This window comes from Mytilus galloprovincialis, chromosome 9 (genome assembly GCF_965363235.1).
Source record: "Mytilus galloprovincialis chromosome 9, xbMytGall1.hap1.1, whole genome shotgun sequence".
Taxonomy (NCBI): Eukaryota; Metazoa; Mollusca; class Bivalvia; order Mytilida; family Mytilidae; genus Mytilus; species Mytilus galloprovincialis.
In genome coordinates, this window is record NC_134846.1 from 66,555,272 (window position 1) to 66,579,893 (window position 24,622).

General features: G+C 30.7%; 1 protein-coding gene and 1 long non-coding RNA gene across 3 annotated transcripts in view; both read left to right on the top strand.

Annotated features, from left to right (window-relative positions):
• Window positions 1-19,604, top strand: part of LOC143045699 (protein sidekick-2-like) — a 52,391-nt gene extending 32,787 nt beyond the window's left edge. The window contains exons 24-34 of one of the 2 annotated variants that reach the window (XM_076218405.1): window positions 1,114-1,339; window positions 3,691-3,806; window positions 4,812-4,992; window positions 5,359-5,496; window positions 6,012-6,170; window positions 6,508-6,633; window positions 7,181-7,339; window positions 9,324-9,452; window positions 9,841-9,994; window positions 14,334-14,481; window positions 14,880-19,604. In XM_076218405.1, the coding sequence (XP_076074520.1) occupies window positions 1,114-1,339; window positions 3,691-3,806; window positions 4,812-4,992; window positions 5,359-5,496; window positions 6,012-6,170; window positions 6,508-6,633; window positions 7,181-7,339; window positions 9,324-9,452; window positions 9,841-9,994; window positions 14,334-14,481; window positions 14,880-15,254 (1,911 nt within the window). In that variant the 3' untranslated portion in view covers window positions 15,255-19,604. The remainder of the gene's footprint in view (window positions 1-1,113; window positions 1,340-3,690; window positions 3,807-4,811; window positions 4,993-5,358; window positions 5,497-6,011; window positions 6,171-6,507; window positions 6,634-7,180; window positions 7,340-9,323; window positions 9,453-9,840; window positions 9,995-14,333; window positions 14,482-14,879) is intronic. The other variant, XM_076218406.1, reaches the window with a different exon arrangement.
• A 3,557-nt stretch (window positions 19,605-23,161) lies between these two features.
• LOC143045712 (uncharacterized) overlaps window positions 23,162-24,622 on the top strand; it is a 155,809-nt gene continuing 154,348 nt past the window's right edge. The window contains exon 1 of the long non-coding RNA XR_012969003.1: window positions 23,162-24,474. This is a non-coding gene — a long non-coding RNA (uncharacterized LOC143045712). The remainder of the gene's footprint in view (window positions 24,475-24,622) is intronic.

A 24,622-nucleotide genomic window follows, 5' to 3' on the forward strand; every position in this document is an offset into this window, starting at 1 on the left:
GGATGGTTATAGTTGGTAATGGATCAAATCATTAAGCAATTAGGGGCAAAAAAGGGGGGAACAAGGGTTTTTCTGGTCAAAAGACAATTTAGACAATTTAAAAGCAGTGTAAAGGAGGTAATCCAATTCCAATTAAACTTTAAAGAATACTGTTATATATATGTTTGATTAGTTGATTACCTCCCTTACACTGCTTTAAAATTATGTAAAGGTAGTGATAATTGTCTTGAGATGTGTAGCTGTAAATTTATTTTTAGAAGGTATTAATATTAATTTTAACCATGACTGTAAGTTATTTTATATTTTAATACTTAATGATGTATTCAAATGAGTAGTTATTGTTGCCAACTTAATTAGAAATTTGAATTGAGATTATTTTTGGAATAAGGGATTGGGGAGGTGAAAAAAATGGGGAGGGGTGAGGGTAAAAATTTTCTCATTAAGTTCATTAGACCACATTCATTCTGTGTCAGAAACCTTTGCTGTGTCAACTATTTAATTACAATCCAAAATTTGAGCTGTATCAAGCTTGAATGTTGTGTCCATTCTTGCCCCAACTGTTCAGGGTTTGACCTCTGCGGTCGTATAAAGCTGCACCCTGCGGAGCATCTGGTTTTTTGGTTATTGTTATAATTCAGTTAAAATTAAAATTAAAAACCACACATTTTTCTCTCTCATAAAAACAGGTATTTTTTGCATCTTTTCTGCATGACTTTTTCGGTTTCTGATACTTGTGCATGTTTATCATGTTTATGAAATGATAGTTTAAGATTTTTTCTGTGTCTTCTAAAATCTAAAATGTACATGTATAGATGGAAAATATGAATGTTTTTCCAATAATTTAATCAAAACAGTGGATGAAACTTGTATCTTAAAAGTAATTTTTTACGAGAAGAAATAACAACTGTTTGATGATGTATATTTACTACCATGTTGGAATTTCTTTTTCAAATTGAAAGGTGATTTATATTTTCCATCTTGATAGAGTAGAAGCATTTTGTCAACACTGATAGATGCTCCTACTCCATTTATGTCAAACTCTTATTTCTCTTAGCTTTTTTATGTTTTTAGTACTATGTTTTATGTTGTGGTAATAATTTTGTTGTTGTGTAGCATCCTGATCCTGCAACTTGGAATGGTGCTATTGTTGGCTACCTTATACAGTATCGTAAAGCAGATATGGCGAGTTACAACGAGATATCTGTTCAATATCCAAAAAAGGAACTCATACTTGATGACCTAGTCAAATATGTCAATTATGAAGTGAAGATTATTGCTTTTAATTCAATTGGCAATGGGCCACCAAGTACGATTTCATCTGTATATGTTGGAGAAGCAGGTATGATAATAATAACAGGACCCTGTCTGATTGGTTTAGGTGTCAAGGTACTAATATTTCAATTGGTTATTTTGTATAGAAGTATTCAAAGTTTGAAGTAGGGCAAAATTTTTATGAAATGTCTTTTCTGGCTTGCTGTTTTGATCAAAGTTTTACCCTCAGGGCACACAATGTTTTCTGTGATGATTTACACTTAAGGTGGTACCTAACACTACAGGAAGATAACTCTGTAAAATCAACAGAACGTTTTAATGACGTTGTGTTCTTATGGGAATATTAAGCTTCTCAATGATCAAAATAAGTGTTTGTCAAACTGCTATATAACCAATGTAATTTTTCTGATTTAACAGTTGGTTCATTTTTGTCGAGCCTGCAACTTTTGTTGCAGAAAGCTCGACATAGGGATAGTGATCCGGCGGCGGCGGCGGCTACGGCGGCGGCGGCTACGGCGGCGGCGGCTACGGCGGCGGCGGCTACGGCGGCGGCGTTAGCTCACTTCTTAAAAGCTTTATATTTTAGAAGGTGGAAGACCTGGATGCTTCATACTTTGTATATAGATGCTTCATGTTACGAAGTTTCCGTCAGTCACATGTCCAATGTCCTTGACCTCATTTTCATGGTTCAGTGACCACTTGAAAAAAAAGTTCAAATGTTTTGTAATGTTGAATTCTCTCTTATTATAAGTAATAGGATAACTATATTTGATATGTGCGTACCTTGCAAGGTCCTCATGCCCGTCAGACAGTTTTCACTTGACCTCGACCTCATTTCATGGATCAGTGAACAAGGTTAAGTTTTGGTGGTCAAGTCCATATCTCAGATACTATAAGCAATAGGGCTAGTATATTCGGTGTATGGAAGGACTGTAAGGTGTACATGTCCAACTGGCAGGTGTCATCTGACCTTGACCTCATTTTCATGGTTCAGTGGTTATAGTTAAATTTTTGTGTTTTGGTCTGTTTTTCTCATACCATATGCAATAGGTCTACTATATTTGTTGTATGGAATGATTGTTAAGTGTACATGTCTAGCGGGCAGATGTCATGTGACCTTGACCTCATTTTCATGGTTCAGTGGTCAAAGTTAAGTTTTTGAGTTTTGGTCTTTTTATCTAATGCTATATGCCATAGGTCAACTATATTTGGTGTATGGAAATATTTTATGATCTTTATGTCAGTCGAGCAGGTTTTATTTAACCGTGACCTCATTTTCACGGTTCATTGCACAGTGTTAAGTTTTTGTGTTTTGGTCTATTTTTCTTAAACTATAAGTAATGTGTCAACTATATATGTTGTATAGAAGCATTGTTAGCTGTACCTGTATGCCTGGCATGGTTCATCTGACCTGGACCTCTTTTTCAAGGTTCATTGGTCTTTGTTTAGTTATCTTGGTTAATGTAAAGTTTATGTGACAGTTGTAATAAAGCTTAGATTTATACTTAAGACTATCAACATAATATCAATGATTAGTATAGAAGGCGAGACATTTCAGCGTGTGCACTCTTGTTTTAAATTTTTTTATATTTTTGTCAAAGGGTCAAAGTAAATACTGTGTCAAAATTTTAAGAAAATTAAACGAGCCAAATTAATTTTAGTTAAGGTGTTAGGTCCCACCTTAAATAAGCTTATTATTCATTAAATACTGTAGAGCTATAGAAATTTAATAGATTAAACTTTGGATTTGGCTGCTGTTTGTTAAATTAGTTTAAAAAGAAACAAACAAAAACATTCATGATTATCAAAAGTTCAATTTAAAATTGATTTAATATCATCATCTAAGATTTTACTTACAAAACTATCATGAGATAAGTGGATGAGTCATTTATAACTATCATGGGGAAAAGTTGCATTAAGTTCTAATTGTGTACATGTCCAAGAAGTCAATTTAATTATATAGGGAAGGAATTTAGTATGTGCAGACATGGGCTCTAAATTGAACCATTGAAAATCAAACAGATAGTTTAAAAAGCCTATTACTTTTTTTTTTATTTCTTTATGCTTTCTTTTAATGCACTGGTATGTCTTTTGCATGAGGTTTATTATTTTATTCTTTTTAAATGTGAATAATTTTATATTTAATTCTTTGTAGATTAACTATTACATTGATATGTTATAACAGTGAAGAATGCATAACTGTGTTTTACAAGCATGTTGTCTAAAGTTTTTTTTATGTTCTAATTTGAAACTAAAAAGCCTGTACTATTTGCAATTAAATTGTTTGTTCTTCACATTTTAATATCACTTGTCTCGGTTTTTCAAATCGAACATGCATCAACAAGAAATCTTTGATTCTACTATGATTGATTGGTAGACATTGTTAATGATTAACATTGTTTAATATGATTTCTATAGCACCATCAGCTGCTCCTGTCAATATTACTACAGAGGCAATGAATTCAACACAAATCAAAGTTAAATGGGAACCACCACCTACAGAAACACACAACGGAGAACTTTCTGGATACAAGGTATAACATGTATGAATATAGAGGAAAAGAAAATTAAAATCTTTGAAAATATATCAAATCAATAAAATGATGGTTTCACAATTGAGATAGCAAAGTTCTTTTTAAAGCCACCTGGCTTATTTTCAGTTACTCTCTTTCAGCAGGTCCCATTAGTCCAAATAATTATGACGTCTTGAAAGGCTATTGTAATTTTTCTTTGATGCCTTATTTCGATGTCATAATGCCAAAGCTGCCATTTTCGGTTGGACTTTGAGAGCATATTTTGATCTCAACTTTCAGACCCAATTTAGCCATCAAATTTTCATTGAAGGCTAAAAAAAATTGCATATATAAAAATTCTTACCTTTTGTGTGTTTGTTTGTGCAAAATATTTCCAATTAATCCCTACAGAAATAATAATTTAAGTACAATTCCATCCAAGGCGGGAATATGTCGACTGCATTTTTTAAAACGTTTATCTGATTTCTTTTTAGAAGATTATAAAATAATTTTTACACCAAACTCGGTAAAATATGACAGACATGAATTTTCGGAACCTTTGTTTTACATTATCCGGAAATTCAGGTCCGTCAAAATGTACCGAGTTTGGTTCAAAAATATATTTTATACTCCTAAAATGAAGCATCTTGAGGAGAAATCAGCTAAACGTTTTAATAAAGCAAGTCGAAGTAAGGCGTTAAAGAAAAAAATTATAATAGCCTTTCAAGACGTCATAATTATTTGAACTACAGGTCCCATATGAAGTGATCCATGTTTGGGAAAATTTTGTGAATTGATAATTTCAATGGTAGACAGTTAGTTCTCAAGTTTTAAACAATTGATACTCTTGTTTATTGCTTTTCTCCTTGGCAATGGCAAATGATGATGGCTTATACTTTCTTATATTTGTACTTTGAGAAAAAAAAACAAATTTCTTCCAAAGCTGGATATGGAATATGATCATATGGCAAAGTCAAATAAGAATGTTGGAAACTACAACTAATTTGAAATATTTAACTTTTGTAGGTGTTCTACTGGTTGGCATCCTCAGACCCAAATACAGCATTGTCAGTAATTGTGAGAGAAAAGGAAGCATTCTTGAAGCATCTGTCAATCTACACAATGTATCTAATCACAGTGCAGGCTTACAACTTGGCAGGAGAGGGACCTAAAAGTTCTCCTCATTCTAGTAGGACTAAACAAGAAAGTAAGTATTGTGCTGTATTATAGTCTGTAGAATTAAGCAAGTAAGTATTATTGTGTTTTAATTGAGCAAGAAAGTATATGTTTTTTTATAGCCATATATCATATGAATTTATCCCCCCACTTTTATAATCAGATTTGAAGTTATGCTTTATTAATTTTAACTTATTAAGGATGTGAGATGAGGTATCCATGTTAAAACCAAACTTTAAATTGTCTCTTTAAAATATTGATTTACCTTCTAGTTACAAAATCATCAAAGTTATAAAAGAAAATTATTTTCTTTTTCATATTTTATGTATCAAGCTTTCATTACAGTAAAATGGAAGGATAAATTAGTTAAATTAAAATTCTCTGTTATATCTTACAGAACCTGGAGTACCTGGTGAAATAGTCATAGTTAATGCTACCATGACAACAGTCAATGTAACATGGGGTCGTCCTAAAGAGCCAAATGGTATAATAACAGCATATGAATTAGCTTATAAACAACAGCAATCTGGAGATGGTTAGTAACTGATGATGAATTAAAACTTTTTTGTTCTACCTCAATAATAAACTGCTCAAGATTCTAGATATCATTTAATTATTTACACTTCTTATGTAGAAAATTGTAGAGATGTATGTATATAACACTAATAGAAATGTTTCTTAACACTACTATACATCTACATGTATCATATTAAAATATCTGAGAGTAACTGAAATATTTCCAAACTTTCAAATAGATATAAAGTAGTATAAAGATTTTTTTAAAATAAAAATTAATATCATTGTTTTAGAATATGTAATTTTTTTTAGAAATAGTCAAAATTATGCTAAAAAATGCATGAAATCACAAGATATAATCAATATTATTAAATAAAAATATACATAAAATCATTAAATATATAAGCGAATTTATTCCAAGAATGCTTAAAATCACTAGATGTAAGCGATAGTTAAATTATTATTAATTAAATAGAAGTTATTATGAAGCCTATTAAAGTTTTCATTTAGTTAAATTGTTGTATTTATTTTTAGAGAGTCGTCTTACTCAGTTGACAATACCAGGAACTAGAGAGCATGTTGTTATAGATAAACTTGAAGAGGGAAAGGTTTATGATTTCACTGTCAAAGCTGTTACATCTATAGGAGCTGGACCAGAAACAACTAAATCTATAACCATGGGACCACAACCAGGTTGAAATTTTAACAATTTTATCATCATATGATCCTTTTAATTTTTCAGAAAAGTTAAATATGTTTTATATACTTGAATGGCTATGTTTCACTCTTAAACATATATTCAAAGGCCTTCTTTAAAAGAATATTCTATATTTTATCGAAATCTTTAGAAATGTACTGCTATTGAAATATTGTTGTTTAGTACTCAAATTGCTGAGGTTCTGTATGCAGTGACCTTAATCATGACATTTCTCAATTTGGTACATTTCCATCATGATTCCTCAATTTCCCTTTTTAAAACCTACATTTCAAGAAAAGCTGACATATTTCATAACAATAACTTCTATTTCAGGTTCTCCTGGTAGACCAGATCAACCCACTGCTGTAATTGAAGGAAGAAATGTTGTGCTACAATGGACAAATGGTTCAGAAGGGATAGCACCTATAACAGCTTATTACATACAAGCTGTTAGCAGAAGTAAGTAGTTTTATCCCCATTTATTGTTAAATACATATTCAAATGATAGACATACTGTATTGGGGGAGAATGATATTTTTGTGGATATTCAATTTTCATCTGGATACAAGTATATCAAGTATATTCTTCTTTGACCATATATATTAAAAGTTATCCTTTACCTACAAAATAGATTAATATTGGTATTCCATGAATAATAATTGAATTCACATAAATTGACATGATTATTTATTTTAACTACAACTTGCTTTAATCTCGAAAGTAAGTCAGTAACTGTATGTAGAAAAAATATTTGAATGATTTTTTGAATGCTGTAGTTTTTTCCCAATCATATATGGACTTACATTCCATTGCCTTTTTCTGCTTCACATTAGGATGCATGTATTCTCTCATAATGTTGTTTTACATGATATAAACACTAAATAGTGTTCCTGTCTACATCTACTTTATTTATATAAATAGAAATCAATATATAGACATTTACTAAATAAAACATATATAAAAATAGGAAATTTTGGTTACAGATAGATTATTATAATCATTACAGGTACCTTGACATGGAGAATAGTTCATGTCCAGTATTCTAGCAGCACTAGAGTCAGTTTACCATGGCCTAACATGTGTAATGATGGTGGCTGTCAATTCAATGTTATGGCATTCAATTATAAAGGAACAGGTCTTGCAAGTAAACCTACACAATGGCTAGGTATGTTACATTTGAGATACCAGTTTTTGACATCATCTCTATAAGAATAGAGTATTCTTTTTAATTATAATGGCAGTTTTTTACATACACAAAAAATGTTAGCCAATCAAGGAAGAAAAGCTGGTTTTGCTTTATGTAGTAAAATTGTAGATGAATATTATAACTGTGAAACGTTACTGTCCTTATTTGATACTTATGTATCTAGTATACTTAATTATAGCTGTGAAGTGTGGGGTAATCAGAAAGCTGATGATATAGAGAAAGTACATTTATATTTTTTAAAACGAATTCTAAAGGTTAGAAAAACTGCTGTAAATAACATGGTTTACTGTGAATTGGGATGTTATCCAATGTATTATGAAAGACAAAGAAGACTGATTCAGTTTTGGTTTAAATTATTAAATACTGATAACTGTATACTTAAAGCATGTTATGAAGATATGTTGGAGAGTTCATTTAAAAAACCCAATGACAAATCGAATTGGGCATGTTCAGTCAAAGATATTTTCTGTAGATATGGTTTTCATGATGTATGGCTAAAACAAAGCGTAAATAATGTTGATATATTCATACATGAGTTAAAACAAAGAATGAAAGATACCTTTATTGCTGATGTTAATGCTATTTTTAATTAGGGCCCCGCCTTAGGCGGGTCGCCCTATAGTGATCAGTCTGTCCGTCCGTCCGTCCGTCTGTCCGTCCGTCCGTCTTTCCGTCCGTCCGTCCGTCTGTCCGTCCGTCCGTAACACTTTAACTTTGTGTCCGCTCTATATCTTGAGAACCGTTATGATTTCAAAGTTTATACTTGACATCCATTTTAACCAACACCAGAGGGTGTGTCATGATGTACGTAAAACTTCCTAGGTCAAAGGTCAAGGTCAAAAACTTTGGTTTCAGTTGACAACCCTGTGTCCTGTGGTGAAGATCGTGTCCGCTCTATATCTTGAGAACCGTTATGATTTCAAAGTTTATACTTGACATGTATATGAACCAACACCAGAGGGTGTGTCATAATTTATGAACGACTGCCTAGGGCAAAGTTCAAGGTCAAAAACTTTGGTTTCAGTTGACAACCCCATGTCCTATGGTAAAGATTGTGTCCGCTCTATATCTTGAGAACCGTTATCATTTCAAAGTTTATACTTGACATGTATATAAACCAACACCAAAGGGTGTTTCATAATTTATGTGCAACTTCCTAGGTCAAAGGTCAAGGTCAAAAACTTTGGTTTCAGTTGACAACCCCATGTCCTATGGTAAAGATCGTGTCCGCTCTATATCTTGAGAACCGTTATCATTTCAAAGTTTATACTTAAACTTATACAGTTGTTATCAGTTCACAATGTGAAAGAACTTAATAATTTAGGTAAATTTTTGTTTAATATTGAAAAAATTCGTAATATGTAGTTGTATTAATTATTTATCATATGAATTTATTTTCATTCTCCGCCATACATGTATTGTGTATAATTATTGTATTTATATTTCACTGATGCATTCAAAAAAATATTGAAAAATTGTATATTCTATAAGCTGTATTGCTTCTGAATAAAGTAATATTATTATAGAGAACAGAAAATTTACTTATATGGCTTATCATGTTTGTTGATGTTATCAATTGTTTTCTTTTAAATTTTTGGAAATTATCATTTATCATAAAATTCAGTATATGTTTATTTTCAACATTATGTGTGTTAACAATTGAGGAGTTATGACTTTTTAAACATTCAAAATTCATACAAAATTATTTTTTTTAAGTGTCAATTTCTGCTTGCCTTTAAACTCCTAACTTCCCAATATAATAAGTTTTCATTCCACTTATAATTCTTATTAATTCTAAAGAAAAGCAGCCTCCCACAATTTATTACTGTGAGTTCCCCCCATTTCCACCATGTGTTTAAATTTAGAACAGGCAGTTTTATATTGCTACAGTATTGACTGGAGTAAATTATTCATTCAGTAAACATTGAATTCCTCATTACAGAACAAATAGCAGTAGCTAAATCATTCCATAATCAGTGGTGGTTTCTCGTTATAATGGCATTAGCAGGAGCTGTGATTATACTGATGGTTGTGTCACTATTATGCCTAGTTCACAGGAGAACCAAAAATGGTAAGTTGTTTCTTATTTGTAACAGTGGCTTCTTTTTATAACCTATACATACTGGTAAGTTAGTGCCTAAAAACAAGGAAAAACCAACATTATATTTGATAAATGGCCCACAATTTGGAAGACATGCAGAATTGTTTGATAATAATCTAAGTGAAAATAGTGATGACACAGATTTGAATCAAATTTTTATAGACATCCAGAATTTTGATAATCAGCAATGCTGAATCATAAAACGGTTAATTACCACACTTCTTTTAGACCCTAGAAGTTCGAATTTGGGTTACGTCACTGTTACTTTTCTTGAGTCATGTCCTTTTATAACATTTATATGCCAGCTAAGACATCATCTCTATCCCATGGATATATTCTCCATTTATATTTTTTATAGATAAAAAACCTGCCAATGTTGGTATGTCAAACCCAATGGAGACTATGGAGCCTGAGGAAGGAGGCTTCTCTACACTGGATAGAAATGCCAGACAATCACAGAGAAATATAGCTACCATCAGAAATGGCTTTCCAAGGACAGGCACACTACCAAGGTTCTTTATATCTGTTAATAAGAATTTCAACCTGTACTCAATTACTATAGTGTCCCTGGGAACAAACTATTGAACAAAATAGTATCAACTGGGAAAATTGGTTCTTGAGTAATCAAGCTTTTCATTAGTGGAACTATGTGATTGGGTGATGATCCCAATAATAAGAACTTGCATTCTAATATCTGATACATAAATCTGTATGAAGATTTTCCTGAAATTATACACACATATTTTTCCATTCTAAAAAATATTAAGGTAGCACTACAGTCAGAATTTTCTGACTCCAATCAACAGGCTTTAAAGATTAATTTCTACAAAACTACTCAATGGATTTTTAAAATCTTTAACTCATTTTAAAGCTGAAATATAACTCTTTCTTAATCTATATATAAATTTATTTTTGGTTTGATTAATCTCAAAAGATAGCTCATTAATTGCCAAAAAAGTGGTCTTTCAACTTGGATGAAAATGGCACATTCATGTCAAATGGTAGTAAAAATTTGTTTTCATCCCTTTAATCAACCGTAAACAATCTCCAAAACCGTGTCTTAGATTTTTGATATAAGCCTCCAATAAGAAGATATATTGATTTAACTGCTGGGTGCCAAACCTCATTTCACCTTTCATCTTTTGAGACCTATAAATTCATTTAGAATCAAATTATCCAAAAACTGGGACACGGTATTGTAGAAAATACACCCTTTAACCATATATATCAAGGTCAAGCCAAAGGGGGTACCCATAAAGTTTCTATTTTCAATTTTTCCTCACAATTCTCATGAAAAATTGTTCTGAGAAATGACCTAAAAACTGAATTTTCCCCTTAGAACCCCTATAAAGTCAATATAAATACAAACATTCCACTGGGAACACCCCAGGAGTGTTCTGATACCATTACTATATCAATAGAACCACACACTTTGTGTCTTTGATGCTCTAATGCTGTAAATTTTGCATTAAATGTGAACTGTCCAACACTAACTTGCCATTTGGCGGGAGTATGATGTCACAGATTTGACCAACATGTGATGTAGAGATTAAATATAGACAAAGCTCCGCCTCTTTCCAGACAGTCTAAGATAAGAGAATAACATGATTGGCCAGCTGCATTTAATCAATGTTTAACATCATTATTCTCTATACATAAAGAATTTTAATTTTAAAAAAGAAATAAACTATGTCTGAAATTAGCTAGAACATTAAAAATGTGCATAAAAAAAACAAGTTCATAAAAAGATCAAGACCACCCTTTTCCTGAAAATACACTTTCCCACATGATTTTAAAATTTATGGAACTGAAAAATTACACATAAACTGAAAATTAGTTAAAATGCATAAAACTGTATTTAAATGAAGAAGACCAAAGAGAGGAAATTTATACAGGCAGTCAGAGGCTTTCAAAAATATTTTCCCACTCTTTTCCATAGTATTTTTTTAATTTTTGGTAGATTTTTTCCCTTTAGTTTTTTTCGTTTTCTTTGTTCACTTCCATGTTCGTGTTATATAAATAATTTGTGTTGCAAAACAATGAGATAAGACTACAATATTTATCTTGTGGTCAGTGATTAACAGCTGGACACTGGTATCAACAGATGATGGACATATTAGCCCCTCCCAAATGCCTATATATTTAGATTAATTACCATGTGCTTTTATTTTCATAAGTTCATTATCATTTTACTCCCTGTTGTGATATGATAATGACTTTGGGATTTTTACAAACTGTGCAGAATAATACTTACTTCAAAATTATGTGATAAAAAAAAAATATCTCCAAAAAATCATTGTTAGACTGTAGTGCTACCTTAAATGCACACATTTTTATACGACCGCAAAAATTTTAATTTTTCGTCGTATATTGCTATCACGTTGGCGTCGTCGTCTTGCGTCGTCATCGTCCGAATACTTTTAGTTTTCGCACTCTAACTTTAGTAAAAGTGAATAGAAATCTATGAAATTTTAACACAAGGTTTATGACCACAAAAGGAAGGTTGGGATTGATTTTGGGAGTTTTGGTCCCAACATTTTAGGAATTAGGGGCCAAAAAGGGCCCAAATAAGCATTTTCTTGGTTTTCGCACTATAACTTTAGTTTAAGTAAATTGAAATCTATGAAATTTTGACACAAGGTTTATGACCACAAAAGAAAGGTTGGGATTGATTTTGGGAGTTTTGGTTCCAACAGTTTAGGAGTTAGGGGCCAAAAAAGGGCCCAAATAAGCATTATTCTTGGTTTTCGTTCAATAACTTTAGTATAAGTAAATAGAAATCAATGAAATTTAAACACAAGGTTTATGAACACAAAAGGAAGGTTGGGATTGATTATGGGAGTTTTGGTCCCAACAGTTTAGGAATTAGGGACCAAAAAGGGGCCCAAATAAGCATTATTCTTGGTTTTCGCACCATAACTTTAGTATAAGTAAATAGAAATCTATGAAATTTAAACACAAGGTTTATGACCATAAAAGGAAGGTTGGGTTTGATTTTGGGAGGTTTGGTCCCAACAGTTTAGGAATAAGGGGCCCAAAGGGTCCCAAATTGAACTTTGTTTGATTTCATCAAAAATTGAATAATTGGGGTTCTTTGATATGCCGAATCTAACTGTGTATGTAGATTCTTAATTTTTGGTCCCGTTTTCAAATTGGCCTACATTAAGGTCCAAAGGGTCCAAAATTAAACTTAGTTTGATTTTAACAAAAATTGAATCCTTGGGGTTCTTTGATATGCTGAATCTAAAAATGTACTTAGATTTTTGATTATTGGCCCAGTTTTCAAGTTGGTCCAAATCAGGGTCCAAAATTAAACTTTGTTTGATTTCATCAAAAATTGAATAATTGGGGTTCTTCGATATGCCAAATCTAACTGTGTATGTAGATTCTTAATTTTTGGTCCCGTTTTCAAATTGGTCTACATTAAAGTCCAAAGGGTCCAAAATTAAACTAAGTTTGATTTTAACAAAAACTGAATTCTTGGGCTTTTTTGATATGCTGAATCTAAACATATACTTAGATTTTTGATTATGGGCCCAGTTTTCAAGTTGGTTCAAATCAGGATCCAAAATTATTATATTAAGTATTCAGCAATAGCAAGAAATCTTCAATTGCACAGTATTGTGCAATAGCAAGCAATTTTCAATTGCACAGTATTGCGCAATAGCAAGAAATCTTCAATTGCACAGTATTGTGCAATAGCAAATATTTTCAATTGCACAGTATTGCGCAATAGCAAGAAATATCTAATTGCACAATATTGTGCAATAGCAAGAAATTTTCAATTGGAGTTATCTTTCTTTGTCCAGAATAGTAGTTGAATCAACTTAAATCATTGTTTTATACAATATACAATGTATATTCACTTTTACTACCAACTGATAAATTAAAACAATCTTTACCTTTCAGTGATAACAAGCACTTTATTTTACATTTTAATATTTTATGATGTATTTAAATGAGTAGTTATTGTTGCAAACTCTATTAGGAATTTGAATTGAGATCAGTTTTGGAAAAAGGGAAAGGGGGATGTGAAAAAAAAATGGGGGGGGGGGGGGGGGCTTAAATTTTTCTCATTTCAGATTTCATAAATAAAAAGAAAATTTCTTCAAACATTTTTTTGAGAGAATTAATATTCAACAGCATAGTGAATTGCTCAAAGGCAAAAAAAATATTTTAAGTTCATTAGACCACATTCATTCTGTGTCAGAAACATATGCTGTGTCAACTATTTAATCACAATCCAAATTTATAGCTGAATCCAGCTTAAATGTTGTGTCCATACTTGCCCCAACTGTTCAGGGTTCAACCTCTGCGGTCGTATATAGCTGCGCCCTGCGGAGCATCTGGTTATTTCTGAATTTGCAGTAATTATTCATTTATGTGTTTTATTTTTCAAGCAAGTGCTTGGTTATTGTTCAGTTATATATTGAAATTAGTGTCCTTACTTATAACATACTTTTGCTAGAAAAATAAAACAATATTTTTATTCAGAAGAATTGTTTCTAAAGATATTTTGAATGTTTGATATGTTATTAAATATTCCACAAATTCTTTGCACTCCTGTCTAAGGTCTAATTTCCCATATTGTTGAGGTTGATTTATGTTCCAGACTTAATGCACTAAATTCAGAAATTATTATGTGTATTTATTTTTGCGATAGTTGGACAATCAACACAAAACAATTGATATAAATGTGAGTTGAATTAAAGCGATTTAAGAAATACTGCAGACAAATGATACTATTAAAATGTAAAGATTTTGGCAATTTTCACATTGATGAAAACATTGCAAATATTTTTGAGTTTACAGTAGTACTATGTTTTACACAAGTATACTTCTTCTGTACAGACAACCACCAAGACCAAGTCCTGCTAGTGTGACATACTCTGAGAGTGATATAGGAGCTACACCACAGAAAGGACCGTTACCAGATGATGATGATGATGGTAGTAGTGACACAACACAGAAACCATCAGATCTAGAAGATAGTTCAGGGGTAAGAAACATCACACAATTAACTATAATACAAAGGTTAATCAGCTTGTAGCTTTTATATATTGTCAAGTAAAGAAAGAAAGTTTTTGCTTGAGGGACAAGTGTAGGCCTTCAATCAAAGGAAGCAAAATAAAAAATGGAATTCATTTCAAAACAATGGAAGGAATTAAAAAATATTAAACAAGAGCAACATTTCAATTGTAATATTTTCTTAGTTGTTTTAGTTATAGTTTTTGATGCATGTAACTATTTTGACTTAATCTAAGGTAGTTATACAAAAGAGCTGAGTTGTCTGAGAAAGATTCAATGATTGAAGTTAAATCTGCACCTTTGGCAAATGGACAATTTATGTTGTGTATACATATTATATGTATATACATTTTTATTTTATCTTTACAGGGAAGTGAAGATGAGAGTGATTTGGATGACAAGCCATTACCGCCACCACCACCTCCCCTCCCACAGGAATCTCCCCCACGCCCTCCATTTCCTAGGAGCACCTATAATAATGACTATTCAGATGAATATCCTAGACTTAATCACCATGATCATCATGATCGCCATGATCACCGTGATCGTCATGATCATCATGATCACCATGATCACCCACCACAAACTCCACATAGAAATCAGAGTCACTATAATGCTTATAATTATACAGACAGTGAAGCCAGTAGTAGCCATTATGGCATCAGCTTAAACTCAGGACAGATCGTGATTAACAATGCAGCCGGATCAAGAGCACCTTTACCAGGATTTTCATCATTTGTATGATGAAGGCATGTTACAGTATTGTGTTATCAACGATGTTAGTTAATCATGACACGAATATTTGAAGAGACAATCGATAAACAAATTGATGTCTGTTTCTGTGATCAGTCAAGAGTTACCTCCCATCCAGGCCAAAACATGTTTATGTCGATTAATATAGTGCTTAATCATAGATGTACTATAATCATACTATATCATCTGCTCTTCTGTTCACCCCTTTAGAGCCTCCATGAACAGAAGTGGGAGAAATCCAAAACGGTCATTTTACTGCATATGTTTAAATGAATGTATTTCAGACTGTATAGAACTTTTACAGTAAAGGTTCAGTTCTGGTGCAATAAATATTTATAATAAGCATTGTATATTTAATCATTTCATCAATGATATTTAATAGTTCATAAACAGTTCTAATTATTGACAAATGTATTTTAATAAATACAAATGACATATATATATATATTGTCTACATTAGAATCGGTGTTAAAGTGATGTAAGCTTGCAGTGTATACTATTTATTGTGCATTTAATGTTGATAATAGAATATTTGGGAAATTCCCCCAATAAGAACGAAAAGTATTCAGTTGAAAATCTGAGAATTATTTAACCAGTCAGTATTGTTTACTATTATGTACTTGATATAGTAACCAGATTTAAAACACTATAAGTGTGCCTGTAATTTCTTATAGGATCACGGCAAATCCATGGGTTTTAATAAGAATTTGTTTAGTGATAATATATGGTTGTTGTTCATATATGTACATAGAATATTAAACACTATTTATGTACATAGATACTATGTTATTTTTTTCACAAATGTAAGATTAACAATTGTAAATTTTGAAATGTACATATACAAAAAACAAAATATCTAAATATCTTTTTTTAGAGATATATGTATATGTACATTCTTGGTAAGATTAAAAATTTAACAAATTTTAACAATACTCAATTTATTTGACAATGAGATATAATTCAAATGAGCAGCATCAGTAAGGAATGGACCTTATGCAAGTGTGCATATTCATGTTCATGTATATGCTTTTGATTAATTTTGTAAAGGTTAAATACAAAATTAAAAAAAATATATCGAATCAATTTTCAAACAGGTACAGACTTTGTAAAGAGATTTATTCAACCCCAAATAAATTTACAGAGGTGATTTTATTTATTTGCATAAGGTCGACCTTTATCCCACACAGCTCAATTGTTGAATAAGCTGATCAAAACAATTTCATTTATTCATTTGAATTGATGTAGAAAATGAATGATATACAATTTAATATGATTAAAACTAATTCTTTTTGTATAGAATCATTTTTTTGTTGATGCATTCTGCAAACACACAAGCATTAGAATAATTTGTTTTTGCAAAGTGCAATTTAAGTTTTGTTGATTTCAACTTATCATGATAAAGGTCTTTAAACCAAAAATTAGGTTGTGTTATACACCTAACAAGGAGAGAAATTTTTTAAATGTTGTATTTAAATCTTATTTATTGTATTTTTACACGATACATAAATCATATCAAATAACAAATTCCAAATATTGAAAAAATGAATTTTATAAATAGATTCTATTTAAATTATACATATCAACTATTAATTCAAAGTATGAGAAATATATTTTTCGTGAATCTAAAAAAAAAAATGGACCAATTTACTTTTTCATGGACTTATTTACGAATTAAACGTGATGTTAAATATTCTCCATGAACTATGTTGATATTGGTTTTATGTGGTTGTGAATATGTTAAAAAGTATATATTTTTCTATGCAAGTCATGTCAGCATTGTTTTATAATTGTTTCTAAGTATCCATTCCATATCAGAAATAACATTCAGCATTTGTGATAAATATTAAATATATAGATACATTTTATTTAAGATAACAAAGACTTTATTTTTTCTGAAATACCACAATAATTTTATTAGTTTTTTGTACTTTTAATATTTTAAAAAGCATAATCAAAACCATTAGTTCAGGGAAATTATTTATTTAGCTTTTTATCCCGTTGGCATTTCACAAGATTAATTTGCATTTTTTTTTTCGTGGATGTACTTTCTCAAAAAATTCATTGAATGCATAATTTTATTATAATGTAATTCAGATATTTCTATTAATGATTTTTTCAAGATTACTTTGAGATAGAAAAGATTTTGATATCAAAACTAAGTTTCCGTTTTTACTAAAAGAAAAAACTGCAAAAGCAAAACTATTAATTGTAAGGGACATAATTCAATGACAAGAAAAATTACAAGAGGATCTTTTTAACATATTAAACTTAAATAAAGGATATTATGAATAATGAAATAATTGATTTTGAGGTTTGAATTTATGTTTATGTCAAATGATGCCCTGCCCTGAAAAGTAAATTATATCTATGCATTCATTAGAATACAATTTTATTATTTTTGCTGTGAAGACTTATTAATACACTTACCAAAAAAATGTAATTTAATTTCTTTTATACCCAATAAAAAGATGCAAACCAAATACATGAAAGCCTTGCAAGTTATCTTAAACTTGTAGTATTACCATCATTTAGACATAAACTCATTCAAGCTTCAATTTTGACAATGTAACTGTTCCTATAAATTCGACCCTAGGACCAAATAGTTAACATTTATTTTCACTATATACAGGTTGTCTCTCCACCAACCAATCGGTGCTACAGGTTGTGGTTAATGTAATTTTATGTGTTTACAAACATTTTTTGTTTTATAGTTTTATATATAGTTCTGTACATATTATATACAATTATATTTTAGTTATTCTTAGTACAAATTAATCATTGTTCAATGCAATATGATGATGTAGCATGTTTAATGGTCCATACATAATACATTTTTTAAGCTCTCTGAATATGAAAAATTTTATGTAAGACTATTAATGAAAATTAAATGAATTTTTCCAAATGCACTTGTAAATATCATAAACTTATTAACCATAATAAATTTAGAATCACAATTATTCATTTATTAACAATCTAGTCTTAAATGTGACTCTAAAAAAAGTTTTAAAAAGAGTTTTTACTTATTTTTTATGCTCAGATTTGTACTTAGCCACTATCGCATTATTTACTTTGCAATAAAAAAAAACAGTACAGCCAATACGTCTATATCTACTCTGCAAGAAAAACAGCAAAGCCAATTTCTCAATATTTACCTTGCAAGAAAAACATAAAGATAAAGTAAATTATTTTTTAGGAACCTTGATTTGGTGATGTTTAGACAATATTAAAAGACACTTTTTATTTTCAAAATATTAAAATAATTCATTTTTTCTTACACATATTGTGTAAATTTAATAATAAATAAATACATAAGTATTGTTAATCTTGCAAAGTTTTTAATTTTAGTTTATATATTTTTGTCTCATTTCAATGATTTTTATGTGCGATGGATGTGAGTGTTATTTTACCAGATATCATGTAATTCTAAAACTAAAAAATTCAAAGGCTCAAATCAAGTAGAATTAAAAAAGTATTTAAGCATGCACTAGAAAATTTAACATTTACACTGAAATACTATAGACAAGTACAATAACATGTACTAGCATTTGATTATTAATAAATAAGTTGTTATATATTAAAAAAAAAACCATATCTTTTTTTTAAATGAGTGAAACACAATATACAACCAGCGGTTTATTTACTGTTAAATGTCTCATTGGAATAATACTTACAGTGTAGTGAGGGCATTTCTAATTTAATGTTTGTTTTCTGGACCTATCAAATAGATACAATTTTGTCAAAGAAAATTTGAAATGGGATAGCAAATGTTGTCAAAAGAAATTCCAATGATCTTAGAAAATAGTTATGTAGTTCTTATAGAATGACAGAACCTTAAAAATAAGATATTATGGTTGATCAATTCTACACATATTTTAGTTTGAGAGATATGTCATAAACCTTTAGGTTGACAGAAATCAAACACAAATTACTTTTGATTCTATATTGAATTCTATTTAAGATATTGTTTACCATAATAAACTAACTACAATAAGACTGTGGTTATACATGTAGATAGAAAAGAACTGAAGGCTATGAATATTTATTTTGTAATAGAATTTCAAATTGTTTGCTTAGTTATGACTATACAAGGTAATGAAATATGCATTTCAAAGTTTAATCAATTTCGATACCATTTCTATGGTACCTTAACTATTGTAAAATCTGAATTGTCAATGATTAAATATATTTGACTATTGCTTGACTGAATGCATTAAATCCTGGATTAATTTTATTTTACTTTTATTTTACAATTATCATGTGATACTAGTTGATGATCTGTTTACCAAATGGTATGTTTAATGATGAATGGTTTTCCATTTCGAATAAATTCATTACGACATAGATTAGATTTTTTATTTATTGCATGCAACAATTTTCAATTTACTGCAATGTTAGCAATTAATGTCTTTATTTGAGCAGAATATGACATGGTACCAGTGACAATGATTTAAATTCCCATCATCAGATACAGCATGTATTGATACTTAAGTAGCCCTGTCAGAGTAAATATTTTTTACCATCTGTTCAGCATTTCAAGAGTCAGATGATTATAAATCTTTTTGTCAGGATGCAAACAACAATAAGTTAAAAGCCTCAATGACAGGAAGTATGTACTTGTAAAAACATTCATGATGCATTATCTAATTCAAACATAAACTCATTACAATAGGAATACATTGATATTCCTAAATTAGGTAACAATCACAGGATGGGGAAATCTTTTACCTTATTTTTATATAACATGATTGATCAACTTTGCTACAAGCCTTGTGTATAGAGATACTATTGTTTAACCTAGTCAATAGCATTGACATTCAATTATTCTGATTTAAGCATACCTGAAAAAGTTAAATCCAGAAAAGCACTCTGGATGCACATAAATTAAACGTGGTGAGACATTTAGTACAGAAGTCCTTTGCCTTGAGATTTTATAGTACACTGATATTACTGGCATCTATGTACAAGACTAGTATTTGTTGTCTTTGGATAGGCAAGTAGTGGTACAACAGTAAGACTATCTCTTAAGGAATCAAAATCCTTCTGACATCCAACAGTTCACTTAAAACTAGAATTCTTGTTAGTGAGTGATTAGTGGCTGAAAGGTATGATATAAGTTAAAATAGTCATTTGTCATAAGCAAAAACAGTTTGATCTTTACTGCCTACTTCAAATTTGACCTGCCAGTAACCACTTTTTATACGACCGCAAATTTTGAAAAAATTTTCGTCGTATATTGCTATCACGTTGGCGTCGGCGTCGGCGTCGTCGTCGTCCGGCGTCCGAATACTTTTAGTTTTCGCACTCTAACTTTAGTAAAAGTGAATGGAAATCTATGAAATTTTAACACAAGGTTTATGACCACAAAAGGAAGGTTGGTATTGATTTTGGGAGTTTTGGTCCCAACATTTTAGGAATTAGGGGCCAAAAAGGGCCCAAATAAGCATTTTCTTGGTTTTCGCACTATAACTTTAGTTTAAGTTAATAGAAATCTATGAAATTTTGACACAAGGTTTATGACCACAAAAGAACGGTTGGGATTGATTTTGGGAGTTTTGGTCTCAACAGTTTAGGAATTAGGGGCCAAAAAAGGGCCCAAATAAGCATTATTCTTGGTTTTCGCACAATAACATTAGTTTAAGTAAATAGAAATCAATGAAATTTAAACACAATGTTAATGACTACAAAAGGAAGGTTGGTATTGATTTTGGGAGTTTAGGTCTCAACAGTTTAGGAATTAGGGGCCAAAAAGGGACACAAATAAGCATTTTTCTTGGTTTTCGCACCATAACGTTAGTATAAGTAAATAGAAATCTATGAAATTTAAACACAAGGTTTATGACCATAAAAGAAAGGTTGGGTTTGATTTTGGGAGTTTTGGTCCCAACATAATAAGGGTCCCAAAGGGTCCAAAATTAAACTTTTGTTTGATTTCATCAAAATTGAATAATTGGGGTTCTTTGATATGCTGAATCTAACTGTCATGACTGTGTATGTAGATTCTTAACTTTTGGTCCCGTTTTCAAATTGGTCTACATTAAGGTCCAAAGGGTCCAAAATTAAACTTAGTTTGATTTTGACAAAAAATGAATCAGTTAGGTTCTTTGATATGCTGAATCTAAAAATGTACTTAGATTCTTGATTATTGGCCCAGTTTTCAAGTTGGTCCAAATCGGGGTCCAAAATTAAACTTTGTTTGATTTCATCAAAAATTGAATAAATGGGGTTCTTTGATATACCAAATCTAACTGTGTATGTAGATTCTTCATTTTTGGTCCTGTTTTCAAATTGGTCTACACTAAAGTCCAAAGGGTCCAAAATTAAACTTAGTCTGATTTTAACAAAAAAAATTGAAATCTTGAAGTTCTTTGATATGCTGAATCCAAAAATGTACTTAGATTTTTTATTATGGGCCCAGTTTTCAAGTTGGTCCAAATCAGGATCTAAAATTATTATATTAAGTATTGTGCAATAGCAAGTCTTTTCAATTGCACAGTATTGCGCAATGGCAAGAAATATCTAATTGCACAATATTGTGAAATATCAAATTTTTTTTTAATTAGAGTTATCTTTCTTTGTCCAGAATAGTAAGCAAGAAATATCTAATTGCAAAATATTGTGCAATAGCAAGATTTTTTTTTAATTGGAGTTATCTTTCTTTGTCCAGAATCAACTTAAATCTTTGTTATATACAATATACAATGTATATTCACTTTTTACTACCAACTGATAAATTAAAATAATCTTTACCATTCAGTGATAACAAGCAGTTTTTTTACATCTTAATATTTTATGATGTATTTAAATGAGTAGTTATTGTTGCAAACTCCATTAGAAATTTTAATTGAGATTAGTTTTGGAATAAGGGAAAGGGGGATGTGATTAAAAAAATTGGGTTCAATTTTTCTCATTTGAAATTTCATAAATAAAAAAGAAAATTTCTTCAAACATTTTTTTGAGAGGATTAATATTCAACAGCATAGTGAATTGCTCTAAGAGAAACAAAAATTTTAAGTTCATTAGAACACATTCATTCTGTGTCAGAAACCTATGCTGTGTCAACTATTTAATCACAATCCAAATTTAGAGCTGAATCCAGCTTGAATGTTGTGTCCATACTTGCCCTAACCGTTCAGGGTTCAACCTCTGCGGTCGTATACAGCTACGCCCTGCGGAGCATCTGGTTATAAAAAAAAATTGCGGTCGTATATTGGTATGTTGGCGTCGTCGTCGTCCAAAGATACATTGGTTTTCACACTAAAACTTTAGTTTAAGTAAATAGAAATCTATGAAATTTACACACAAGGTTTATGACCACAAAAGGAAGATTGGGATTGATTTTGGGAGTTTTGATTCCAACAGTTAAGGAATTAGGGCCCAAATAAGCATTTTTATACGACCGCAAAAATTTTAATTTTTTGGTCGTATATTGCTATCACGTTGGCGGCGTCGTCGTCGTCCTGCGTCGTCCTGCGTCGTCGTCGTCCTGCGTCGTCTTGCGTCGTCTTGCTTCGTCGTCGTCGTCCGAATACTTTTAGTTTTCGCACTCTAACTTTAGTAAAAGTGAATACAAATCAATGAAATTTTAACACAAGGTTTATGACCACAAAAGGAAGGTTGGGATTGATTTTGGAAGTTTTGGTCCCAACATTTTAGGAATTAGGGGCCAAAAAGGGCCCAAATAAGCATTTTCTTGGTTTTCGCACTATAACTTTAGTTTAAGTGAATAGAAATCTATGAAATTTTGACACAAGGTTTATGACCACAAAAGGACGGTTGGGATTGATTTTGGGAGTTTTGGTTCCAACAGTTTAGGAATTAAGGGCCAAAAAAGGGCCCAAATAAGCATTATTCTTAGTTTTCGGCACTCTAACTTTAGTAAAAGTGAATTAAAATCAATGAAATTTTAACACAAGGTTTATGACCACAAAAGGAAGGTTGGGATTGATTTTGGGAGTTTTGGTCCCAACATTTTAGGAATTAGGGGCCAAAAAGGGCCCAAATAAGCATTTTCTTGGTTTTCGCACTATAACTTTAGTTTAAGTGAATAGAAATCTATGAAATTTTGACACAAGGTTTATGACCACAAAAGGACGGTTGGGATTGATTTTGGGAGTTTTGGTTCCAACAGTTTAGGAATTAAGGGCCAAAAAAGGGTCCAAATAAGCATTATTCTTGGTTTTCGCACAATAACTTTAGTATAAGTAAATAGAAATCAATGAAATTTAAACACAAGGTTTATGACCACAAAAGGAAGGTTGGGATTGATTTTTGGAGTTGAGGTCACAATAGTTTATGAATTATGGGCCAAAAAGGGGCCCAAATAAGCATTATTTTTGGTTTTTGCACCATAACTTTAGTATAAGTAAATAGAAATCTATGAAATTTAAACACAAGGTTTATGACCATAAAAGGAAAGTTGGGTTCGATTTTGGGAGTTTTGGTCCCAACAGTTTAGGAATAAGGGGCCCAAAGGGTCCCAAATTGAACTTTGTGTGATTTCATCAAAAATTGAATAATTGGGGTTCTTTGATATGCCGAATCTAACTATGTATGTAGATTCTTAATTTTTGGTCCCGTTTTCAAATTGGTCTACATTAAGGTCCAAAGGGTCCAAAATTAAACTTAGTTTGATTTTAACAAAAATTGAATCCTTGGGGTTCTTTGATATGCTGAATTTAAAAATGTACTTAGATTTTTAATTATTGGCCTAGTTTTCAAGTTGGTCCAAATGGGGGTCCAAAATTAAACTTTGTTTGATTTCATCAAAAATTGAATAAATGGGTTCTTTGATATGCCAAATCTAACTGTGTATGTAGATTCTTAATTTTTGGTCCAGTTTTCAAATTGGTCTACATTAAGGTCCAAAGGGTCCAAAATTAAACTAAGTTTGATTTTAACAAAAATTAAATTCTTGGGCTTATTTGATATGCTTTATCTAAACATGTACTTTGATTTTTGATTATGGGCCCAGTTTTCAAGTTGGTCCAAATCAGGATTCCATATCAAGTATTGTGCAATAGCAAGAAATTTTCAATTGCACAGTATTGCACAATAGCAAGAAATATCTAATTGCACAAGATTGTGCAATAGCAATTAATTTTCAATTGGAGTTATCTTTCTTTGTATAGAATAGTAGTTGATAATATATGTTGGAAATTTGCCAGACATGACTATGATGTCATTTTCTATTTTTATTTGCCAATAACTTTATGTAAATAACTTCATTGGAAATTTGCCAATATAAAATGTTGCTGATGAAGCTTTTTTTCCTTATCTTATCTAAAATGTTTTTAGATAATGTATGTTGGACATTTGCCAGACATGACTATTTACATTTTGGATATTGAACCATAATAGTT